Source organism: Porites lutea, chromosome 2, assembly GCF_958299795.1.
Source record: "Porites lutea chromosome 2, jaPorLute2.1, whole genome shotgun sequence".
NCBI classification, from domain to species: Eukaryota; Metazoa; Cnidaria; class Anthozoa; order Scleractinia; family Poritidae; genus Porites; species Porites lutea.
The window spans coordinates 56,557,109-56,578,073 of NC_133202.1; the positions used below are offsets into that span (position 1 = coordinate 56,557,109).

General features: G+C 37.4%; 2 protein-coding genes across 2 annotated transcripts; one reads left to right on the forward strand and one right to left on the reverse strand.

Moving 5' to 3' along the window:
- Nucleotides 1–2,163: 2,163 nt before the first annotated feature.
- On the reverse strand, nucleotides 2,164–9,959 carry LOC140929140 (secreted frizzled-related protein 3-like). Its single transcript, XM_073379012.1, has 4 exons — nucleotides 9,386–9,959; nucleotides 4,765–4,845; nucleotides 4,094–4,450; nucleotides 2,164–3,220 (listed from the first exon to the last, which is right to left on the reverse strand). The coding sequence occupies exons 1-4, from the start codon at nucleotides 9,843–9,845 to the stop codon at nucleotides 3,192–3,194; spliced, it is 927 nt and encodes a 308-aa protein (XP_073235113.1). The 5' UTR covers nucleotides 9,846–9,959; the 3' UTR covers nucleotides 2,164–3,191.
- Nucleotides 9,960–17,930: 7,971 nt separating this feature from the next.
- LOC140927244 (uncharacterized) lies at nucleotides 17,931–19,337 on the forward strand. The gene has a single exon (XM_073376881.1). It carries the CDS (start codon nucleotides 18,017–18,019, stop codon nucleotides 18,923–18,925), a length of 909 nt encoding a protein of 302 aa, XP_073232982.1. The 5' UTR covers nucleotides 17,931–18,016; the 3' UTR covers nucleotides 18,926–19,337.
- The last annotated feature ends 1,628 nt before the right edge of the window (nucleotides 19,338–20,965 follow it).

A 20,965-nucleotide genomic window follows, 5' to 3' on the forward strand; every position in this document is an offset into this window, starting at 1 on the left:
TTGGTCTTCTATATATTCAGTGTAAGCTTGTTTCGATTCAGCCACAAGCTATTTTCGACAGATCTTCATTAAGAGCATTCTTGAGATCTTTTATGTTAGAGTAGTTGCAGAACAAAACAGCATCAGTATAAACAGTATAAAGAGATACGCTACAGAGATTGACAAAAGTAAGCTGTACGTCATTTATAAAAACAAGAAAAAGTAAGGGTCCAGGATGCTCCTCTGTGGTACGCCACAAATAACAAGTAGAGGTTCGGAGATCTCGTTGCCGCATAAGGTGCGCTGCTCCCTATGAATGAGGCAAGAATGAAATCAGTGAACAGCATAAGGAGTTAATCCCAGGAAAGATAAGTTGGCGAACAGGATATATCTACTGTGATCCATACTATCGAAAGCCTTTGACAGATCCAAGAAAACAGCTCCACAGAGATTCCGAACCTCCATGTTAGTAAGAACGTCATCGGCAAAACTTGTTAGTGTAGTAACTAGGTCGGAAACCAAATTGCTTGTCTGCTAGCAAGTGGTTAGTGTTCAGGTAATCATAAAGTTGGAAGTGAACAGCTCTTTTGAGAAGTTTGGTTAGAGATGGGAAAATTGAGACATTTAGTTATTTGGTGACTGAAGAACATATCGAGAAAGACGCACATTTCAGCAGCCGTGCACTGATTCTGTCCAAACCAATCGCTTTGTTTGGGCTTAAGGGAACGCAATTGCTTGAAAACAAAGGGTTCATCTATCTCTTTCAAACAAAAAGAACCGACCTGGACTTCTTTAGACTTGGAAAACTTTGAGCAAAAATAGCTGAATTTATCGGCTAATGTCTGGTCAACCGAAGCAAAAAAGGAGTTGAAGGCCGTGGGATCTGTGTGTTGCACGCCGTTGGAAACTATACACTCAGGCGTGGAAGATTTAGGATTACGGGAAACCGCGTTAATAGCTCTCCATATCTCAGTCGAGTCGCCTTTTCTCTCCTCAATTAACTCACAGTAATATTTTGATTTGGAAGACTTATTTTCTCCGTTGACAGATTTTCGTGTTTTCCTACACATTTCCCAGTGATAAGAGGAATTTGACTTGACCGCTTTACGGTTGCCGAGTATGTTCGAATGACCAAGAAGCAGTACCTCACGTACTGTGTGGCTGCTCACGAATAGCCAAACACTGTAAAATGACAGGCATGATCGAATGCTACCACCCCTGTACCAAAGTGTATTAGAAAAATACGAATTTAGTGAATCTCAACACTCTTAACCGTGATAGGAACAAAGTCACAAATAAAATGAATAGGAATGAAGAGTTTATATCAGTCCTGGACACAAAGTTAGCAGTATAGAAGTTGTGTTCGATTTCCTAGCTGCATACTCAAATAACCTAATGTAATGTAATTAATTAAAACTATGATAGAAATATTATTCATTGAAACTTAAAATAGTTTCCTTCCTTTCCTTTACTTTCACTTTATTTTTCTTTTAACTGGTCCGCCTAGATTAGCAATTGCTATTTTGCGGGCCAGTCTATTGTAATCAATATTTTTATCAAATAAAGTTGAAGTTGAAGTCAAAGTTGGGGCGCAGCAAAGATCCTTGAAGTACTCCATAATGTAGATCCCTCATCAATGATTGGCTACTTTTAACTTTGACAAACTGACTACGCCCAGATATAACGTGAACCATGCTAAAACTTTGTCTTCGAAACCAAATCGAGTCTTTAAACGAGAGAGAAGAATGTAGTGGTCAACTGTTTCAAAAGCTTTTAAGAGATCTAATAGTAGCAGGATCACCGTGTTTTTTGTCCAGCGCACACAGGATATCGCCGTGTTCTTAAACCAAATCAGTTTCAGCAGTTTAGTCTCATGCAAGATCTCCAAGGTAGTCATTATCCTGCCTAGCTGCAACCTTCTCAATCGCTTTTGAGAAGAATTTTAAATTTGGAAATGGGACGAAAAGTTTAAATTCTTCGTACTCAAGCAAGCTCTCTTTTAGCAGATGCGCGAAGTGGGTGCTAATCAAAGCAGCTGACAGTACAGAAAACTTCATTTATATAGCAATAGTGAGATGTAATCAGGCCGGGAATCGACTGAGTATCGTTAACCTAAACCAGGATGTCCCGCTGACCACTAAAAATACTTGTAGACAGTACTAAAAATCAATCATAAGGCGTAGGTGGAAACGATAAATTTCGGTTTTATTACTTCTGATTGGATGAGAAGGTGGTCGGTAATACCTGTTAGGTAAACTGCACTTAACAAACCAAAAAAACAGGCTAACGTTCTACACTCAATAGCCCACGTTCGATATATTAAAATTCTAAGATGATTCCGAGGCTTTCTGGTAAATTTCTATATTTGGTTTTGTTTTCTTTGTGCTCAAGTCTCTCCTGGGAATTGCTAGACAATGGAGTCTTGAAAAATTTGCAAATTTGCGCTCTGAAGCCTCGTAGATATGTCGTAGAATTTAAAAATATCGAAGGTGGGCTATTGAAAACCACGGTATGCTGGTTAAGAATGCTGCTATCACAATACGGCTATAGTATAGCCTCGTCTTCGTAAAATATCGTATAATATATACGGATTCTGTACATGATATTGTGGAAACACAAAATATATTTTGTTCATTATTATAATATATTTTACCTAAAATAATCATCCCAAAATCTTTTGGAAGGAATTACTGTTAAAAATCAATAACTTGAAATTAATTATCCTTATTATTACTTCTGATTTTTCCTATCTAAAATAAAACATTAGTTTAAGAATGATCAACAGTGCCTTGCTAATATTAACTGCTAGTTACGTGTAACTCCACTTCAATTTCTTCTCGTTTGTTAATAATTCAGAATTGCCCTGGGATATTCAGTTTTAGTGCTTCATCGTGAGTAGCTTTAACTGAAAACTGAACGATCCAAATGCACTATAACATTTGTCACAGAATAGATGAAGACAACAATGTTCTAATATTTTCGATGGAGATTTCCTTCTTCCCTATATTTCAAGTAATTACTTCTCGTTTAGCTTTGTCTTTGACTTCATATTCTACCTTATGGAGAATGAACAGTCACATTTGCCATTTCAAAGTGAAAAGTAAAAATATGTCTCGACCTTAAAAGATGGTGTTCCTTTAGTTTCCATTTCTAATCCAACCACTGAATAAATTTTCTTTGTAGCCGGACCCGTTTGGGTTGATAACTACGCATCAGTTACCAAGTTCAGGTGATAAAAACGCTGGTGGTAAAAAAGAAAAAAAAGAAATTTCATTAGTTCACTGAGTAATACATTACACTGACATATTCTCTAACTTTCCTTTTGCTATCTGCCCCTGCTTGATGTCATTTCTTTTACTTTAATTTTGATTTAGCTTTATGCTGAAAAAAATAATGTACAATAGATACAAAAGAGCCTTAAACACGTGATTTTGGTCACACGGTATGTTCCAGCATAGCAGTGTTCATTTTATTTTGAGAAAACATTAATAATCAAAATCGACAATCCTCCTGCTAAACTATACGTAATATAAAGGGAAAATGTCTCAGTTTGAATTTCATTCAGTTTAATGTTAGCCCCGTCCGCCTCATTTTCAAAATGAACCTCAACTTGCAATTACCAATGATGGGAACTTTTGCCCTTTGCAGAGGTAACGTTTCGCTCGATTTGTTATTAATTCAGTGGAGAGACTCAGAATCACTTTGACGGCAAACCTCAAACGTCAATTTGTACCATTGACTAAGTTTTCCTTGAATTCTTTCTTCACAAAGATAAGAAGTTTTATGCCCTTTTCATTTATAAGAAGTATTTTTAACAGTTTTGGCATCTCATATTCTCTGTCTCTCATTGGGATAAAATTAAAGAAGTAGTAATACAAAAGTCGAAGCGTTTTGACACTTAATGAGCCACTTCGGTGGCTGGTATCTGTTCTCGATTACTATATAATAATTTATGATGAATACTAACAGTCTACTGCCCTAGTTTGTCGAGCGGGCGAGCATATTAAGTTCACAAAAAACTCTGCCCGAGTTCCTTCTGGCCTTTTCACGTTATACAGGTTCTCACAGAACCGGCTTTGATAGACTAAAAAAGAATTGTTTCTACATTTTCTACCTTTCCTTTGACGTTTCCTGTTTTTTCTGTTACGTTTTTTTCCAAGAAGACGCTTGGCAGCAAAACGCCGCTCCCACTTTCTGAATTTAGAAACCCAAGCTCGCTCCCAGGTTTCCACTACGCCGGTTGCCGGAAGTAAGTAGAGTCTTTTTTCTCGCACATCTTCATGACCAGCCACCAAGTAATCCGCGTTCATCCGGGAAATCTGAGGACAGTCACAAGTGGTATTGCTGCGCAAATATACTGTATCTCCTTTCCTCAAATCAACCAACCCTTTCTGTAGTACGCGGTGTACTCTTCCTTTAATGATGCGTTCACTTCCATTCTTGCTAATTGATTTAATGCGCATTTTCAGTACTGTAGACAAATAGGTAACATTTTAGGAGAAGTTAGCATAATGGGATATATTAAAGCAGTTGCAAGTGGAATTTCTATAACCTTTTTTTTATTTTTTATTGGTTAGTTTAGCTAATGCAATATTAATTTTGGCTTCGAGAGAAAGGACAACTATCAATATCAAATTTCAACCCTCACTGACGTTTCTAATAGTTAACCCATCAATTAACAATCAAGCCAGGTAGAGCACATAAAAAGGTTTACAAATTGCTACAAGGAAGTCGCTTCGGTCTTTGAAGTTTTGTTTTTAAAATTTCAAAGGGAGGATAACTTACCAAACGTGTAACGAGTCTGTTGATAAAACTGGAAGTTAAGACGCTGTTTAGTACAACTGCATGATGACTGTGTCGGGGGTGCTGCAAATTTCATGAAAATCTAATGTGAGTAACGTTGACGTTGTTAAGGTTGGTTTACATGAACAACCAACGTGCAAAAGCGCAGTGATTGATTAGTTTTGCTCATGCGCTTATTGCCAGTGCTTTGAAATAATTTAAATGAAATAATTGTGTTGTACGTGTAAAACAACCATGATGCATAGAGATCACGGGCCCGTTTCTCGTAAGTCCCGATAACCTTTCGGGGCCGAAATCAAATATTCAAATCAAAATCGTAAGAAATCAGGCGCGGTTCCTTAAGCTAACAAACCAGTTAATTTTGGTATCTTAACTGATAGTTTTACCATATTATCGGCCACATTTAAAATGTTAAAATGATTTTAACAACAGAACTTTCGTTAATGGGCACCAGACCCGGGTTTCTTGGAAAATGGTCAATAATTTTTAATACAGTTGAGCGAGATGTTAATCAAACTTTTCTTTCAAGAAAAACTTAATTTGAGCGCTTAGCATATGATTGAGCTTTTAATTAGAGACCCAGTTATGTTAACACAAAATGAGGGTGAGTTCAGTCAACAATCTGTGAGAGAGTAGACAGAATCGTCAGTGATGGATTTAAATTTAATCCTGCGGGTTTAACGCTTATCGGCTCTGGGTGAGTTAGGCCAGGAGTAGCGGTAATGGCTCTAGGGAATGATTCTGAAAAGCTGGAGAGTAGTACGCTTCTGTGAGGATGCAAACATAGTACAAACTTTAATAATTATATTAATAGCAAGTTCTGTTTAAGCGCACTGATTTTAAATTTGCGACATAACCAATGAAATAGAAGCAGTGTTTGTTAAGTAGAAAAGCAGATTGAAAAGACCATGTAAACTTCTTTTCGCTCTATCCTGTTACGTATTATCTTGTTACTTATAAGACTGAAGGAACAAAACAAAACAAAACAGAACAGAAAAAAATAACAAAAGACGCCAAATTCTCTATTTTATCCGTAGGGGGTTAGGATAACTGGTTTTGACTTTTCAAAAACTCTTACAAGTCTACAAAAGTGAGACACGAACCGCGTGAACTGACTCACAGATCTTTCATATCTTATGGCTTAATAGCATCATGCAGTGACTGCCTTCATAAACTACTGCATGTCGACCTCATCTGCTCCACTATACAGCCTCACTTCAGATCGGTCATTAAAAACACGAAAAAAGTTTTGCTAAAAGCAAGCTTAAGTTTTGGGGCTAAGGAGGATAACATATATACACATCGACAATTGGCTCAAAGCAGAATACATTGACTTAAGGAGATCCTATGTATTACTTAGAGGAATGGGGGGCGGGGCGGGGCGGGGGGTAAACATTAAAAGGCAGTAAACGGCATGGTCTGTGGTTGCAAGACCCTTTCTCCATGACTCTGTCATGGTGATGCGTTTTAACATGGACGACACAGATGTCCGCAGCGGCCACTGCTAAGCTGATACGGATGTGCGCATACGTAAGGTGCTCATCATATCATGTGTGCTTCTTTGCTTAATTCTGATCTTAATTTTAAGTTCATGCAACACCTTTCAAGGGGTCCTTAACTCTAAAAAAGTAATCAGCGAAAAGTATGTTACCGTTTGTCATCAATAGCAATTTTATAGAGCAGCTACTCAATGAGGAAGCTATTTAAGCGACTTTTTCCAACACTGACATCGGTAGTCTCTTGGTGCAGTGAACAGGTGCAATCACCAAATGAAATAATACAAAGATTGAAAAGATAAGAAACAATACCCACACCACAACACAAAAACAAACCAATAACGGTTCCCGCGCCCAACACTAGGAAATACGTAGGCTGAAATTTATATTCACTTTAATTTAAAAAGCAGAAATTTGATATTTTTACCACAAATCCATACTTTTATTCTCTTTAATAGGAAACTTCTTCGGACTTAAATTACTGATCACGCGAATAAACACGCAATCAGACCTCAGTTGGTCAGGTGTCAAAATCCGCTTGTTTTGAGGCAAAGAGTTAAATAATGTGGTAGACAAGTCAGTAGTTAATAGGCCATGAATTCGGCTTTGCAACTGAACTAGTCACTGATTGAAGTAGAAAAACAAAGCTAATAAAAGGAAACAAATTGCGTGATCCGAAATACTTAAACAATCGCGTGACAAATCCAACTCAAAGCCTTAAAGAATGTTAATATGTTTATTATGTTGTTGTTTACCCAAGGAATCCTCTCTTGTATTCCTTCCAAGGAAGCATAAATTCAGGCTCTAAATATTTTTATGCCGTTATAAAAGAAATATGTTTTTCCTTTTTCCCCTCACATTGTTGATAGATGTTAATACTCATGCTATGAGCCCTGTTTTTACACAATGATTCCTGCCAAATGAATCTGTATGTAACAATTATAAACTGTTTTATTGTAACATTGTTTTAAATCCTCTCACGACACGAGAGCCATCATAAGGCGAGAAAACATAAACGGTTACAAGAATTCCAGGAATGCCGTAGCACAGTGTTTTAATAACGACAATAATAGCTTTATGGTAATATTCTAAATTTTGGATCAAGTGCTTTCCATAAGTTTCTTTAACTAAGTAAACAACATTTCAATATCGTAATGGAGGTCAATACTAGACAATCTGAGGGGCACGAAAATTAAGGCACGAATTTAATTACAATTTGCTTTGCTTTGGCAACGAGAAAGCAAAAACTAATAAACCTGAAAAATAGAAATCGAAACAATTTAAACCGGAACTAAAAGCAGATTTTTTGTGTTAAGCAAAACCGAGATTGAGGTTAGAAACATCATTCAATTTTTATTCGTGTTGTAACCTTAAATCCGTGCATTTTATCGCCGCATAATCCACTTTACAGGTAGATAAATCGTTAAGACGTAGATTAAACAAGAAAAGTGTTGACAGCGAAATTGCATTTTTTGTCAGCAAACGTTCAATAGACTTGTTGAAAACATTTAACACGTTTTGGTAAAAAAAAAAATCCTCTTGGGTCATTTAATATCACGGATAGAAAACGTCCAGAGGAGAAATAATCGCTGAAATAGTTGTTCAATAGACGGGATGTTCCGACAAGGCTTTTAAATTAATTAAACTCAGCTAATTTAGCTATCTGGGATACTCGGCTCCTCTGACGACAGTGCCAGGCGGTGCGCGTGACGTAAAAGCTTTCTTTCGCTGTAGGTTCACTTGATTGACTTGACTATTAACGCTTCAAAGGAAAACCCAAACTCTCCTAAGGAGGATAAAAGCTTTGTATTACATTAGATCTGCTTCAAATCACCCTTAAACACTATTCTTCGGCTGCAGCGAACAAAAGAAAAACAGACAAACGCTTAGAAACATCGTTCACCTTTTCCGTACTGCAAACAGCGGAAATTGGCCAGAAAATCGACCCCCGCCTTCATTATATGCTGTTAAGCAAATTTGCTTTTTTCTTAATAACAACCTGAGGCAGAGTGGGGCTAAAAACATATTGTCAAGAATTCTTATCAATAGTGGAAGACAAAACATCAACTGTGTATTAGAATCTAAAGCAAATTACAAGAGAAAGTGTCAAACAATTGTATGATTGTATTTTCTACAAAGCAACAATCAGCACGAATTTTCTTGTACATTACTTTTGGGAAGATGTTTTATGGGGGAAATACTTAAAAGTTACCTAACTCAAGTAAAAACTTTTGAGCGGTAATTTTTCTTTGTTTTTTTATTGTTTTCATTATATTGCCAAGTCTGTGGCCTCTGAACTTGCTGTCGGACTCTTGTAAAGAAGTTATCTCTTAGTGAATCAAATGAACAATTTGGCACACTTGAATTGTAAAATGGACAAGGAAATGATCGTCTGGTGTGAAGGTGTGAAAACACAAGGATGGAAATTTTGTTCACAAATTCAGATACCTTCTGTATTTCCTGATCGAATCACGAAGGGCGGGTTTAAACGTTTTAATTTCCTGTGAAGCTTTAACTCTGTACATAAGATTATGCGCGCGTGCGTCATTTAATCAGAAAGCTGTTTTGTTATCTCCTTATCAGGGCCAAGGCAACTTAAAACAACTTTAGCACGACAGACTTTCTTTCTATGGTTCATAATACGTTCAGGAAATACCTAAACATTAAAAAATATATTACGCGTTATAATGTAAGATCATGAATGTCGAATAAACTTTAGAGCGTTCCAATGATGATAAAGTTATGACTAGCGATTTGTGACTGAATTCAAAATAGTGCATCACCTTCACTACCATCGAATTCTACACTGCTCCCAGCTTTCTTCTGAATAATTCCGGTTTTCTACACCACAAAAGCCGTTACATTAAGTCAGTGCTTTAAAAATCCCGATTGCTGTAACCGATCACAAGGTCATTATATATTATTAGTTAACATTCAAAATCAAAGTGCAGCTATTGAAACCTTATCTAAGTGACCATATATACGATCATTTGTTCGGTACAAGAATATTCTATCTTTTTAGACTACTAGTTCTAGATATTAGATACTACTTCTAGATAAGTTGTAAAATAGAGAAAAGAATGAATCTAGTATATTACTTAACTTACCAGGCGAGTTGACGAAAGAGTCTTGGGTCACACATACATCACTGTCATAGGAAGGGAGGTCCTTGCACACAACATCTTCTGGCCATTTTCCTTTATACTTTCTAATCGTTGCCATGCAGTCGGACATGACTTTCTCGCAGACTGATCTACACGGTCTAATTGGTCTGGATTTGAACGATGGAGCACATATTGGCAAGTGGTACGAACACAGGAAAAAGCCTGCCTCCGGTGAACAATTTATAGCAACGATGGCGCGAAAAAGATCGATTTTCTGACGGGCGTGTTTCTGTGACAATTGCTCCAGTGCGTTTGGGAACATTGTCATGTTATAGGGCAGGTATCGTCTGCAGAGAGGGACCTTAATAGGCTCACAGCTACGACTACTGGCCACCGTTTTCAAGACACCAAGGATCGCAGTGATAAAACAAAACAAGGTTGTTAAAGTCTTCAGGGAATGCATCTCAAGTGCTTAAAGCAGAAAGCAAATGAATGTTACTTGGCTTGCCCTCTGTACTGACCTCTATTTCTTAGTCGACGTGCTCTTAAACTAAAGCCCTTCAGTAATATTGTCCAAGAGCCTGCATTACCTTATATAGAGCAGGCGCAAATGAATGTTTATTCAAAATGATCGAGACCTATATATAGGAAAGAACGCCGCCTAGATGCGCGAAACCGGCTTCAGTAAATACATAGTCATGTAAGCCCCCTGTTAGATGGCCTGCTTTTTCAGACTTTCGGACGTTCACCAACCCGTTATGCTCGTATCTCTCTGAGACTCGTTTTTTACTTACTATAAAATGGAGCTCTAATCATGAGTGTGCTGATCTTAGGCTCAGAGATGTTGTAAGAAGCTAGGCGCCACCATATGTTACAAGTATATGGTTTGACCTTGCAAGCTCTAGAGAACAAAGCAATAAAACGCTTGTTATTGACTAATTGGGTCTTTTACGAAACCGCTAACTTGAATTAAAATTTATAATGTAAACGGACTTACACAATTCAGTACGTCTAATTTAGTTGCCGATCAATTTGACTGAATTTGTGAAATACCAATGACCACACGGAAGCGTCGTTGAGTGTCGTAGGAACTAAGTGAAAGAGCTATCAGTGCCGGGTTATTCGGAAGAGTGATTCAAGTATTGAACCTTTATAATCTGAGAGTCAGTTGAAGATATCAGTTCATCAAATCATCAAACTCTCATCAGCTTCATCTATTTATTCTAGTTCAGCGGCAACATCAAAGAATCTGTCTTGTAATAGTCGTGGACTTTTAAATGGCGGGAAATAGAAGCGGCGAGGGCACGGGTTTCGACGTTTCCTGACACTCACTTGCAAATGAAGTAGCAGCTGAGATAAAATTATATTTATACTTCATCTTAAGTAGAGCAGGATTTCCGGATGTTTTACTTAAAATTCGAAGCATTCATGTCGCAATGCAAAAACCTTTTAAATGATAGCTTTTTTAGGATGTGTTTGTAATGAATTAAGACCGGCTGAGAAAATAATCCAGCGGAAAAGAAGATTTATGCACGCGGATTCAAAATAATATAATCAACTCTTTAAGCTATTTTGATATAGATTTATCTTTTGTTCTTACACGAGAAGTTTGTCAGTTCCTTGGAAGTTTGCAGTGCTCCCTAAAGCAATTTAAAACACAAAAATAATTGTTTTAATAACCTATAGGAAAGTGGGAAAAGAAGACAACCTTTTGGCATTGAACGTAAATGCACTAACTACACTACTAAGAAGTCAGTTTCCGGTATCTTGAGCATTTGTCATTAAAATACAGTAGATTCGTTTCAAACCACGTCCTTAAAAGAATGACTACTGTTTTTTTTATCACCCACTGCATTTTTGGAATTTCGTTTCCGGGAGTGAAAAACTTTGTTCATCAGACACTTAATCACAAGCTTCTTATTTATTTGGAACCTCAATATAATTAGCTAATAACTCAGGATAAAACTGGACAAACACAGATGAGGTTTAATTCCACAATGATTTCTCCGTAGTTAAGTGACAAAAAAATAAAAACGTTTCCTGATGTTCTCCAATTTCAGAAGGCTTTCAAACTCCATATTGTACAAAAACTAAAGGAAAATAAATAATAAAAGATATATAATCGAAGGCATTTTATCTCATAAGAAAATCGTAATACAAGTGGTGAAGGCCATCTTTTCCGTTAGTATTTCCTTAAGATATCAAGCAAAAATACCACTGGTATTGCAAAAAGAATGAAGGATTTGGCCGATTCAGTGCTTAATGATACGACAGGTTTAAACAGAACTCCACAGAAATTAGTGAGTAAAAACGATTATTATTATTATTTTTCTTGCTACTACTATATATATATATATATATATTATATTTTTGTTTTGTTTTTTTTTGTTTTGTTTTTTTTTTTGCAGGGTAAAGAGCTCAAAAAGCCAACCATGTCTTTTTCTCTCTGAATGATGTAAGACGATCAGAAATCTACAAACTTTACTTAGCGGAAGGATACTTTTATCAGATTCGCAGAAGTATTTTATTCAGCGCTAGATGTTAGCATAATCAGATATAGCCATGGGCCCATTTTTTCTACGGACCCATTTTCTTTTCTTTTTTTCTCTCTTTCTTTCTTTCTTTCTTTTTTCACCGACCGGACGTTGACGCTTGATACCTTGGGAAATTGATAGCAGCTGAACTGTCTGCAGTCAGCAGAGCGAGACGTACATATAGTAGTCGTGATAATTTCTTGGCAAATAAAAAGTGAAAACGCGTTTGATAGAGTTAAGAGGCCAAGGTTTTGTTTGTTTATGTAAAGGTAAAAGTGATGTTTGAAATGTAAAAAGTTGTAAGGCATTCGGTAAATTAATTTCAACCTTTTCTCCCTTTTAAAACAGACAGGACATTGAGAATTATACTAGAATATAGTGTGTACGCTCTTTTCGGCTCCAGGCCGCAAAAACTGGTATAAATTTGTGAATTTTCAATTTTAACCCTGATAATTTAGTCAGTGTTTAGTCATAACGTACAGGTGTTTTAAGACTGTTAAGAAGGTGACACAATCAACCATGAAGAGGTCTATACTGAGTGCTCTTTTTCTAACTTAGCCGAAAATGTTTCAGTGAAAACTTACGACGGAGTTTGTACTCTTTCATAGGTTTTTAGAAGCTGCTGCTAGCTTTGCGCTGAGTGATCGACTTAAAAATGCGATGTGGGATGTGTGTATAGTCTAAGTGTGATGGCAATCTGAAGACAGAGGAAATATAACAAGCACTTTAGCTTGCCAAGCAGAACCTCATTCATAAAATACCAGAGATTTTCGCAGACTCCAAAGCATATTTGCCCAGCTTATAATCATCAATTGTCGTCCTTAATCATGTCAGAACACACCTACCAAGGTATTGTCTCCAAGTCAATAAGAATTCGAGATTTTTAAATAGTTTTCCGAGTTATCCATTTAACTTGGGGGTAAATTTCAAAGAGATTTACTTTTAGTCAAGCTTAACCAAGCTACAACTATCAAATTCCACTCAAACATGCCGTACAATTCCAAAAACAAGCCCCTCCAAATATAACCCCCCCCCCCCCAAACTCGTAACTCAAAAAACCGTCCGATAAATCGCCCCTCAAATACAAGCCCCCGGGGACTTGTACTCGTAAATTGCCCTTAAATTCAAAATAAAACAAAAGAACAACTGTATAGTTAACACATAAATTTTTGCATTTGCCAAAGAACTATCACGTGTGCCAAATGACTGCAGTCAAAAAGTGTCACGGTATATTCAGTGCTGTTTGCGTAGTTCACTCTTCAGTCTTGGCTTGGATTTCCTAGGTCCATATAGACATAGTACTTGCAGGGGGGAGGTTTAGAAAGATCTACATCCTCAAGGCGAGTTTCAGTAAAACTTGCTGCAAATTGCTGCCATAAATTTCCTTCCAAGTATAAGCTAGCCCAATTGATTTTGAGACGCATATTTCCCTTCCAGTATAAGCCTAGCCGATTTTGAAACGCAAATTTCCCTCCGATTATAAGCCCCTCCAAAAAGGGCCTTTGGAGATAAGCCCAGGGGCTAATTTTCGGAGTTTGCGGTATTTCACCTCAGGTCTAAAGCACCCCAGGGCTCAGAACTTAACGAATCAGCAAATTGTACATGAAGCTGTCTAGAATGGTGGCTAATCAACTCATCCGGAGCGCAATCGTCAAGACCCCAAATGAACTTTTAAACGTTTAACTAGCTTACTTTGGCGGAACTATCAATCAAAGGACGTCCTAGACAGACATAACACTAATAAGTTTAGCGCTAGCTACTTGCAGACAGTCCAGGGGGGGAGCAGGACGATGCGGATATTTGTCTTGTCATCGTTTAACTGCAAGTTGTTGTGCAGCATCCAGGCATTCACACTACTGAAGAAAGCCTCCAGGTAGAGTTTGGTTTCGTCAAGGTCGCCAGCATCTAAGGTCTTAAACACACTTGCAGTACATTTGTGTGTCGTCAGCATATTGATGGAGGAGACTCCTTGATGACGCATTATGCCCCCAAGGGGCGCCTTGTACATAGTGTGCAGTAGCGGTCTAAGCAAGGAATCCTGAGGAACACCGCAAGTCAAAAGACAACTGGCTGATCGTTCACTGACAATGGATACAAACTGTGTTTTCTTTCTGCTAGGTACGATGTGAACCACTGACAAGCCAAAATGACAAGGTGACAATCCCAAAGCGGTTGAGCAGCCTCCGGAGGAGAATCTGATGGTCTACTGTATCAGACTTGGCAGACAAGTCGAGCATCATCAACAGGACCACGCTCTTGTTATCATCAATCGTGCTCAGGATATCATTTTTAACCCTAAATAAAGCAGACTCCGTGCTGTGAGCTACTTTAATTTATAGGCCGACTGGAAAGGCTCGAGTAGACTGTTCTCGCTCAGATGACTGGCAACTAAGGGGGCTAACACTCTTTCGCATAACTTAGATGTAAACATAAGATTGGATATATATAATTATTGAATATTACATAAGTGCCGTAGCCGCTCGGAGACACCTCAGTGACAGAACAGGTGATTTTCTCCCTACAGACGTCACAGCTACGCCTCCTCAACTGGGGAACGTTCTCATAGCACATTTTGATCTTTTTTCCATGGTCGGTATCTCAACATTTTTAAACAGCCAATCAGGATATAACCATTCAGGTGTAACAATTTATGTGTTTCAGACTGAACAGTCACGATATTTCGAAATGTCGTGCTTTAATTATATTTAGGATTTTCTCTTAGCCATAGTTGTTTGTTTACAATGCTATGAACTTTTGCAGTTTTTCATTTGCACATCGAGATTAAAAAAATGTTACAATAAAAAATTAAAGGGAAACTGTATGGTGGATAGCTTATTCTTTCTTCCTGTGTCGCCATAGGACTTAATTTCTAGTTAATCAACTTATTTGCCGAACACTATATAGGACATATAGACCACTCCAGTGTAAAGTAGAAAAATTTATTGAAAGGGTAGAAGAAGGAAAACGTTATCTAAAGGGTAGCTTGAAGTTTTCTTTTTTACGGAAAGGAACAGCAGAAGCTGTAAAAGAAACGAAACCTGTTTACCGTAGGGGGTAAGACCATGTTGAATTCAACTTTTCTTTTGATTCCGAACTATACCCAGTGAAGCATAAATCACGTCCATATACGTGACTTTGTACTCCAGGCCATAAACTCCTGGTATAAAATTCAGTTTTACGGGGAGTAGAGCTCACAAAGCTTACCATAAGCGTTATAAAGAAAATCTTTACGCCACGTAAGTCAGTATAAATTACTTCTTTACTCCAGCTTTACTGAACAATAAAGCTCCGTAAAGTTGGACGCTTATCATGACTTACGCGTCTACGTAAACTTCTGTAAAGTTAACCCATACAAATTCGGAAAGATGCGTAAAGGTGCATATAGCGTGTCTTTACGGTAGTATGACGCCAGCTTTATCGAACAGTAAAGTTGCCATTTCGTGCTGTGTTCACGCCCTATGCTTTTAAAGTAACCATATATCTCTTGCGTTGCAGCGGATCGTTGCTATTGAAGTTAGTGTGCAAGTACTGCAAGCTTTAAGTGGCTCAAATCAAGTGTCTAAAATTGACCATTCGTTTTCTCAGTGCTAGTTTTCTCCTGGATCGGATAGATTAGTACTTCAACATCGTTTTGTTTCATTACTAAACTAGGGTGAATCAAGTCAGTCAAGCACCAGATTCCTCGAGTAGAAGAAAGAAAACTCTTGAGCAAGGGTATTATATTTTACTTGCGAAAGTCTTGGCAATTGAAAAAGACGCAAGACGAAAGAAATTTTCTCGCAAATGCAACAATAATGAAGTTTTGAATGAAATTATTGATCGGTTGAAAAGCCACTGAGTATTATTTACCGCCGGCTGTTTTCTATTTTTATTTTCATGGCTTAAAATAACTTTTCATGGTCCCTGAATATACTTTAGATAATATCAAACTCTTAGCACCACAGCAATTAATTGAATTGATTTGGGAACTAATGCAATATTTTATCAGAAATGTTGCCTGAATTGAATCGCGACGTCGTTCTACATTTTTGCTGTAACTAATATCTGAAATTAATTTAAAATATCTGAAATTAATTTAAATGAAAAAGTTTTTAGTATTTTTCACGTGCGTGGATTTTTGCTTGGGTTTTGATCTTTTAATCAAAAGTTATGAACTTGTGAGCGAATACTCTCCCGCCGAGAGGCTCCAGTTATGTAGCTACCATTTTCAGATAGTAGAACTTAAAATTATTTTATTCTAAGGTCTTATGACTTATATCAGTGCCACGAATGTCCGTATATCTTTTTAGTCCAGTATGCTAGTTCGTTGCAAAACTGCTAGTTGTAGAAGGCCAAAATGAAATTTCCTCTACATCTGGCAAATGCATCTTCATGAAGTCTATACTCTCGTCTACATTTTTGCCTTTTTAAAGTTCTTTCCAAGACCGTTATTTCAAAGGGCCTTCGTAAAAAAAATTTTTTAATAATTTTAAAAAAGGGTTGAGTTGACATTATGATATTCATACATTTTTTCCTGTCATAAAGAAAGAAAATGAAGATAAAGTGGAGAAAAGAAGGTATCGATGGCTAACTGAAAGGAAGCTAGATTTTGTCGATTTGACGAACTTAACCTCTATTAAAAACTATACATTATAAATTCTCTACAAAAGTTTATTTCATGGACTTTACTTATTAGATCAAAACCTTTCTTTGTTCCTGATGGTAAATTACCAGAAGGCTGTTTAACCTCCTTATAATTTGAACCATTGCCACAACAGTCATCAGATTGATGTCAGTCGTGGTATATCCAGTAAGCTGACTTGAAATCATTACAAATGACATTGCGTGAGTTGAATCCAGTGATACAGATTTGAAAGCACAGCAAATACAGCGTCTTGGTTTAATAAGCCGGCGGTCTTGGCATAATATCAGGCAGACTGTCGCCATTCCCACTGAGTCAATCACATTTCGTGATAACACTGATTTCCGATCCTACAGAAGTAGTGGCTTTCCGAAAACCAAGCACGCTAATAACCGAACCTGAAACAAAAGACATATGTACCCTCATCTGTGACACACCCAATAAACAAAGTAAAGGCAAAGAATAGAAACAGCGGGAACCCTGTCGTGCTGTAGTTACAAACCTTCTATCTTAAAAAAGGTAACAAGTTGCAACATACTTTTCAATAGGAATTCCTTTTTGTCACGAAATATCAAAGCTTTGACAAGCAATAGTGTAAGTCTTGCTCCCATTAAGAATGAATCCGTAAGGAATTTTGTGAATGGTTGATCTTATAAAACAATTGATTCTAGCCAGTAAACAAGTCGGCTTGTAAATCAGTACGATTGACTTTTTAAAATGTTGTTCATGAAATGCACGACGCGACAAGTGACGAATACAATTCCGCCAAAACCCATGGATGCAGGCAAGCCGAGAGCCAGGAGAGATGGAACTCACTGCGTTGCTCATGCTCAGATAATAAGGTGTAGAGCAGAGTAATATAAATAATCAAAACTGCTTCATTAACGCGTTAGTTATTTCTTTTGTGGTTTGTCGCACGCTGGTGCTAAACCGCCGTTTATTTACTAAAACGCTAATTACTTCAGTAATCAAAACGGCTATAGTGATTTACATATCCTTAGTTCAAACAATTTTAAGACTCCCGAAACGCAAAGAAGCTTTCAAAGGTCAATTTTGTTAATTAAGACAGCGGACCCAAGTAAAGGTACTTAAAATTACTTCTAATTATTTCTTTTGGATTTATGGCCTCGTAAAACTCTTTTTAGGAAACTCAAAAAGCAAGAATTATAAAAACAAAAGCCTTATTTTTAAGTTCCTTGTTAAGTGGAACATTTTAACAAATAAACTATACGTTTAAATTAAATAGGAGTTTCCTTGACAATGCCATTTTAAGTCGGAGTGCATTATCCTCATGGACACTCCATATTTTCATAATAAAGGGATTGTTGAAGCGTTTAAAGCAGGAATTTATTATCTACGTCACTTTGTACTCTTTGTGTTCATATCTTGTCAGTTTGAAGTACATTGGCAAGATGAAAGTGATAACTCTCCTGGATGAGCGCACTTATCTAACACTTGCAGTAATATAGAGCTTTTAAGATGACACAACCTCCCAAAAGGAAGAGCGTGGCAGATTTATTTAAACAAGCGATAGAAGGGAATGACCTTGCACAGCTTAAATTTGCTCTGAAGTATTACCGGTCGAAAGTCAATGAACAGGATGACGACGGGGTAACAGTGCTCCATAAAAGCTGTTTTTCTGGACAGTTAGAAGTTGTAAGGCTATTAGTGGAGAACGGGGCCGAGTTAGAAATGCGAGATGACCGCGGCTGGACGTGCCTACATTACGCTGCGTTCGGAGGGCACCTGGATGTTGTCAACTTTCTCGTCAACTCTTGTATTGACGTCACTTCTTTGTCTCTTGATGGCAAGCTTGCAATAGATGTTGCTACAGGAGAAGGCATCGTTTTTCTTTTGGCGTCAGCTATTCTAAGAGCTGGTAAAGAACATTTGCTCTTTCGTTACATGAATAGCTCGACCTCTAGTCTGAACAGCTGGCCGTCTGTTAGTGACGATAGTCAGGAATGGCGGCATCCAATCCAAGGGGCAATGACGGAGGAAGTTTTACGCGCAAGTCAGCAGTTTTTGGCGCAAAGCTTCAGCGCATACTTAGATGAGAAGTTAAACTTAACAGCAAGCTTTGCGAAGGGCACAGACAACGAACAATCACTTGAATTCCCCGTCAAACCAAAGGCCACAAGAAAAACATCGCTGCCACTAAACAGTGACCTACAAGAGAATGCACCCTCAAAGAGGGTTCGTAAAATAAGCTTTAATTCGTCATTTTCTCGAGATGTCTTACAGCGCTTTGCAGTAAGTGAAACAAATTTGGCGGACGAGAAGAACAATGTTTATCACGGAAAACTGAATGGAACTGAAATCAACAGAGCTCCGAATTTTTCTGATCTCAACAATGCAAACTCGGAAACTTGGATATATTCTAAGTGAAGCTGACAAGAACACACCTTTAAAATCTGATTGTTCCGTCATAACGATTTACAGACCAATTTCAGTATTGAATGTTGGGTTATTAAATTGTGCTCAGGGCCTTGAAGACGCAACAGGTTCACAGACAACTGACGGCAATTCACAGCTAATCTCATGACCGATGAGCACAGAGAAGAGGCCATCACAGCGTGAATATCCAGCGCAAGTGTTTGTAAGCGACAAGAATCTAATGCAACAGGAAGTTAAGCTCAAAGCGAGCCGCTGAAGTTATTACAGTTTCGCCATTCAAAATTTCCATGCAATATTTTCGGATTAACATCATAATCATAAGCTAATTTCAACGCTAATTTTGGTATAATTAGTTAATCTAGACCCTATGTTTCTTAGTTGAACTCTCATAAGTTTGAGACAAATATCAAAGCTGTAAATATAATATCATTTTTGGTATATGTTATTTGTTATTTGTCGTGGTTTTTGACCTGATGAGCAGCATAAAACAGAAGTTATGATAACAAAACAGCTTGCTAAAACAACTATGCGCTCATAAACCAAGGAAAAAGTTCAATACACGCTATGAGAGTCCAAGACCCCTGGAACTACTACCATTGGCGACCAACGAAGCGTACCTACAAAATGATCTTGTTTATAGAGAATGGTCAGCGGGAAACCAACCAGCTTTACAAGATTTACACTGAATGTTATTGCGTCATGCGTCACAGAGATGCTGCATAAACTAAAATAAGTTTAATAAGTTCGAATTTTGTATGTTCCCGTTTTTTATCAGAGAATTTGATAAGATAAATTATTTACTGGAAAAAGGTTCAAAAGGTGTACTCAAAACGTCATCTTTGAATCTCTGTACGGTCTGTACGGTGCCAAGTTATCAAATTTCTTGAAAGAACGTTTGTTTTGAATCCCTCGTTGAAACAGCACCCGGCCCGTTTGTTAAGACCTTCGACCGACAAACAGATTGTCGCGGATCCTTGTTCCCACTGCTCAATAAGCCTGTGGGGGTCAGAAATATTTCAACGATCGATTTAGTGCGACGGTTCCTGCTGGTTTGAAAATGAGCGAGTTTCCATAAATAACTTCATTAGAATTTCTACAGCGGGAAGCCTATCTACTAAAATTCGACTTGTGGATTAAATCAAAATGTATAAGTGGTTAGGGGAAACCATATTTAGTCTGAAAATGAGACAAGACAAGTACGAATTCTAGTCGGCTGCAAGTGAAGGGACAATATTAAATTCTATTATGGATTAGAAGGTACAAAGGGAAAAAAGAGCAGGGTAAAACATTTGTCTCTAACCGAAAACTGGACTTGAGAGAAATCAGAAAGAGAAAGTAACATATTTTACTCTCAATATAGAAAAAGGAAAGTTATAAACGTTATATATTATATTTCGTCTACCACTTTAGACAATGGTTTAAACTGAGGGGAGGTCGGCATTCCGGTGTATTCCTTTCTCCCACACCCATTCAGTGGTGCGCGCCTTAATATTCCCCTTTTTCCTAAAAAGTGCCTTTCTATATACATTTTAAGTCTACAAAGTAGGAGGGAAAATAACGTAAAGTGCCTGGGTCAGAAAATTGAGCGAAAATTACTTACTTTAGTTTAAAAAGGATAAAGAAAATGGCATAGTTTTTAATAGCACATTTTGGTCTAATTTTCCTTTTCTTTTCCCTCCTTTTTAGACCATTAAAAATTATGCAATTTCCTCTATCCTTTACTCAGGAAATTTAAGTGAACCAAATGTATATTTTTTTGAGAAAAACGTCGGAAGAAAATAACACATTATTTTGGTCAAATGATGGGTATGGAAAATTCTGCATTTTGGTATAAAATGAATGGCGGCATAAGACATTTTGGTCATAAAATAGGGGAAACTGATTGAAAAACATTACCGCGTATTTTGGTGCGAAAATGCGAGGAGAAAATCACGTATAAATTTAGATTGAAGGCGTAGAAACACAATGGTCCTGAGATGAAGTCTGATTCTTTATACCGGAGACAACCGGAGACTCATACCTGATGTCCAT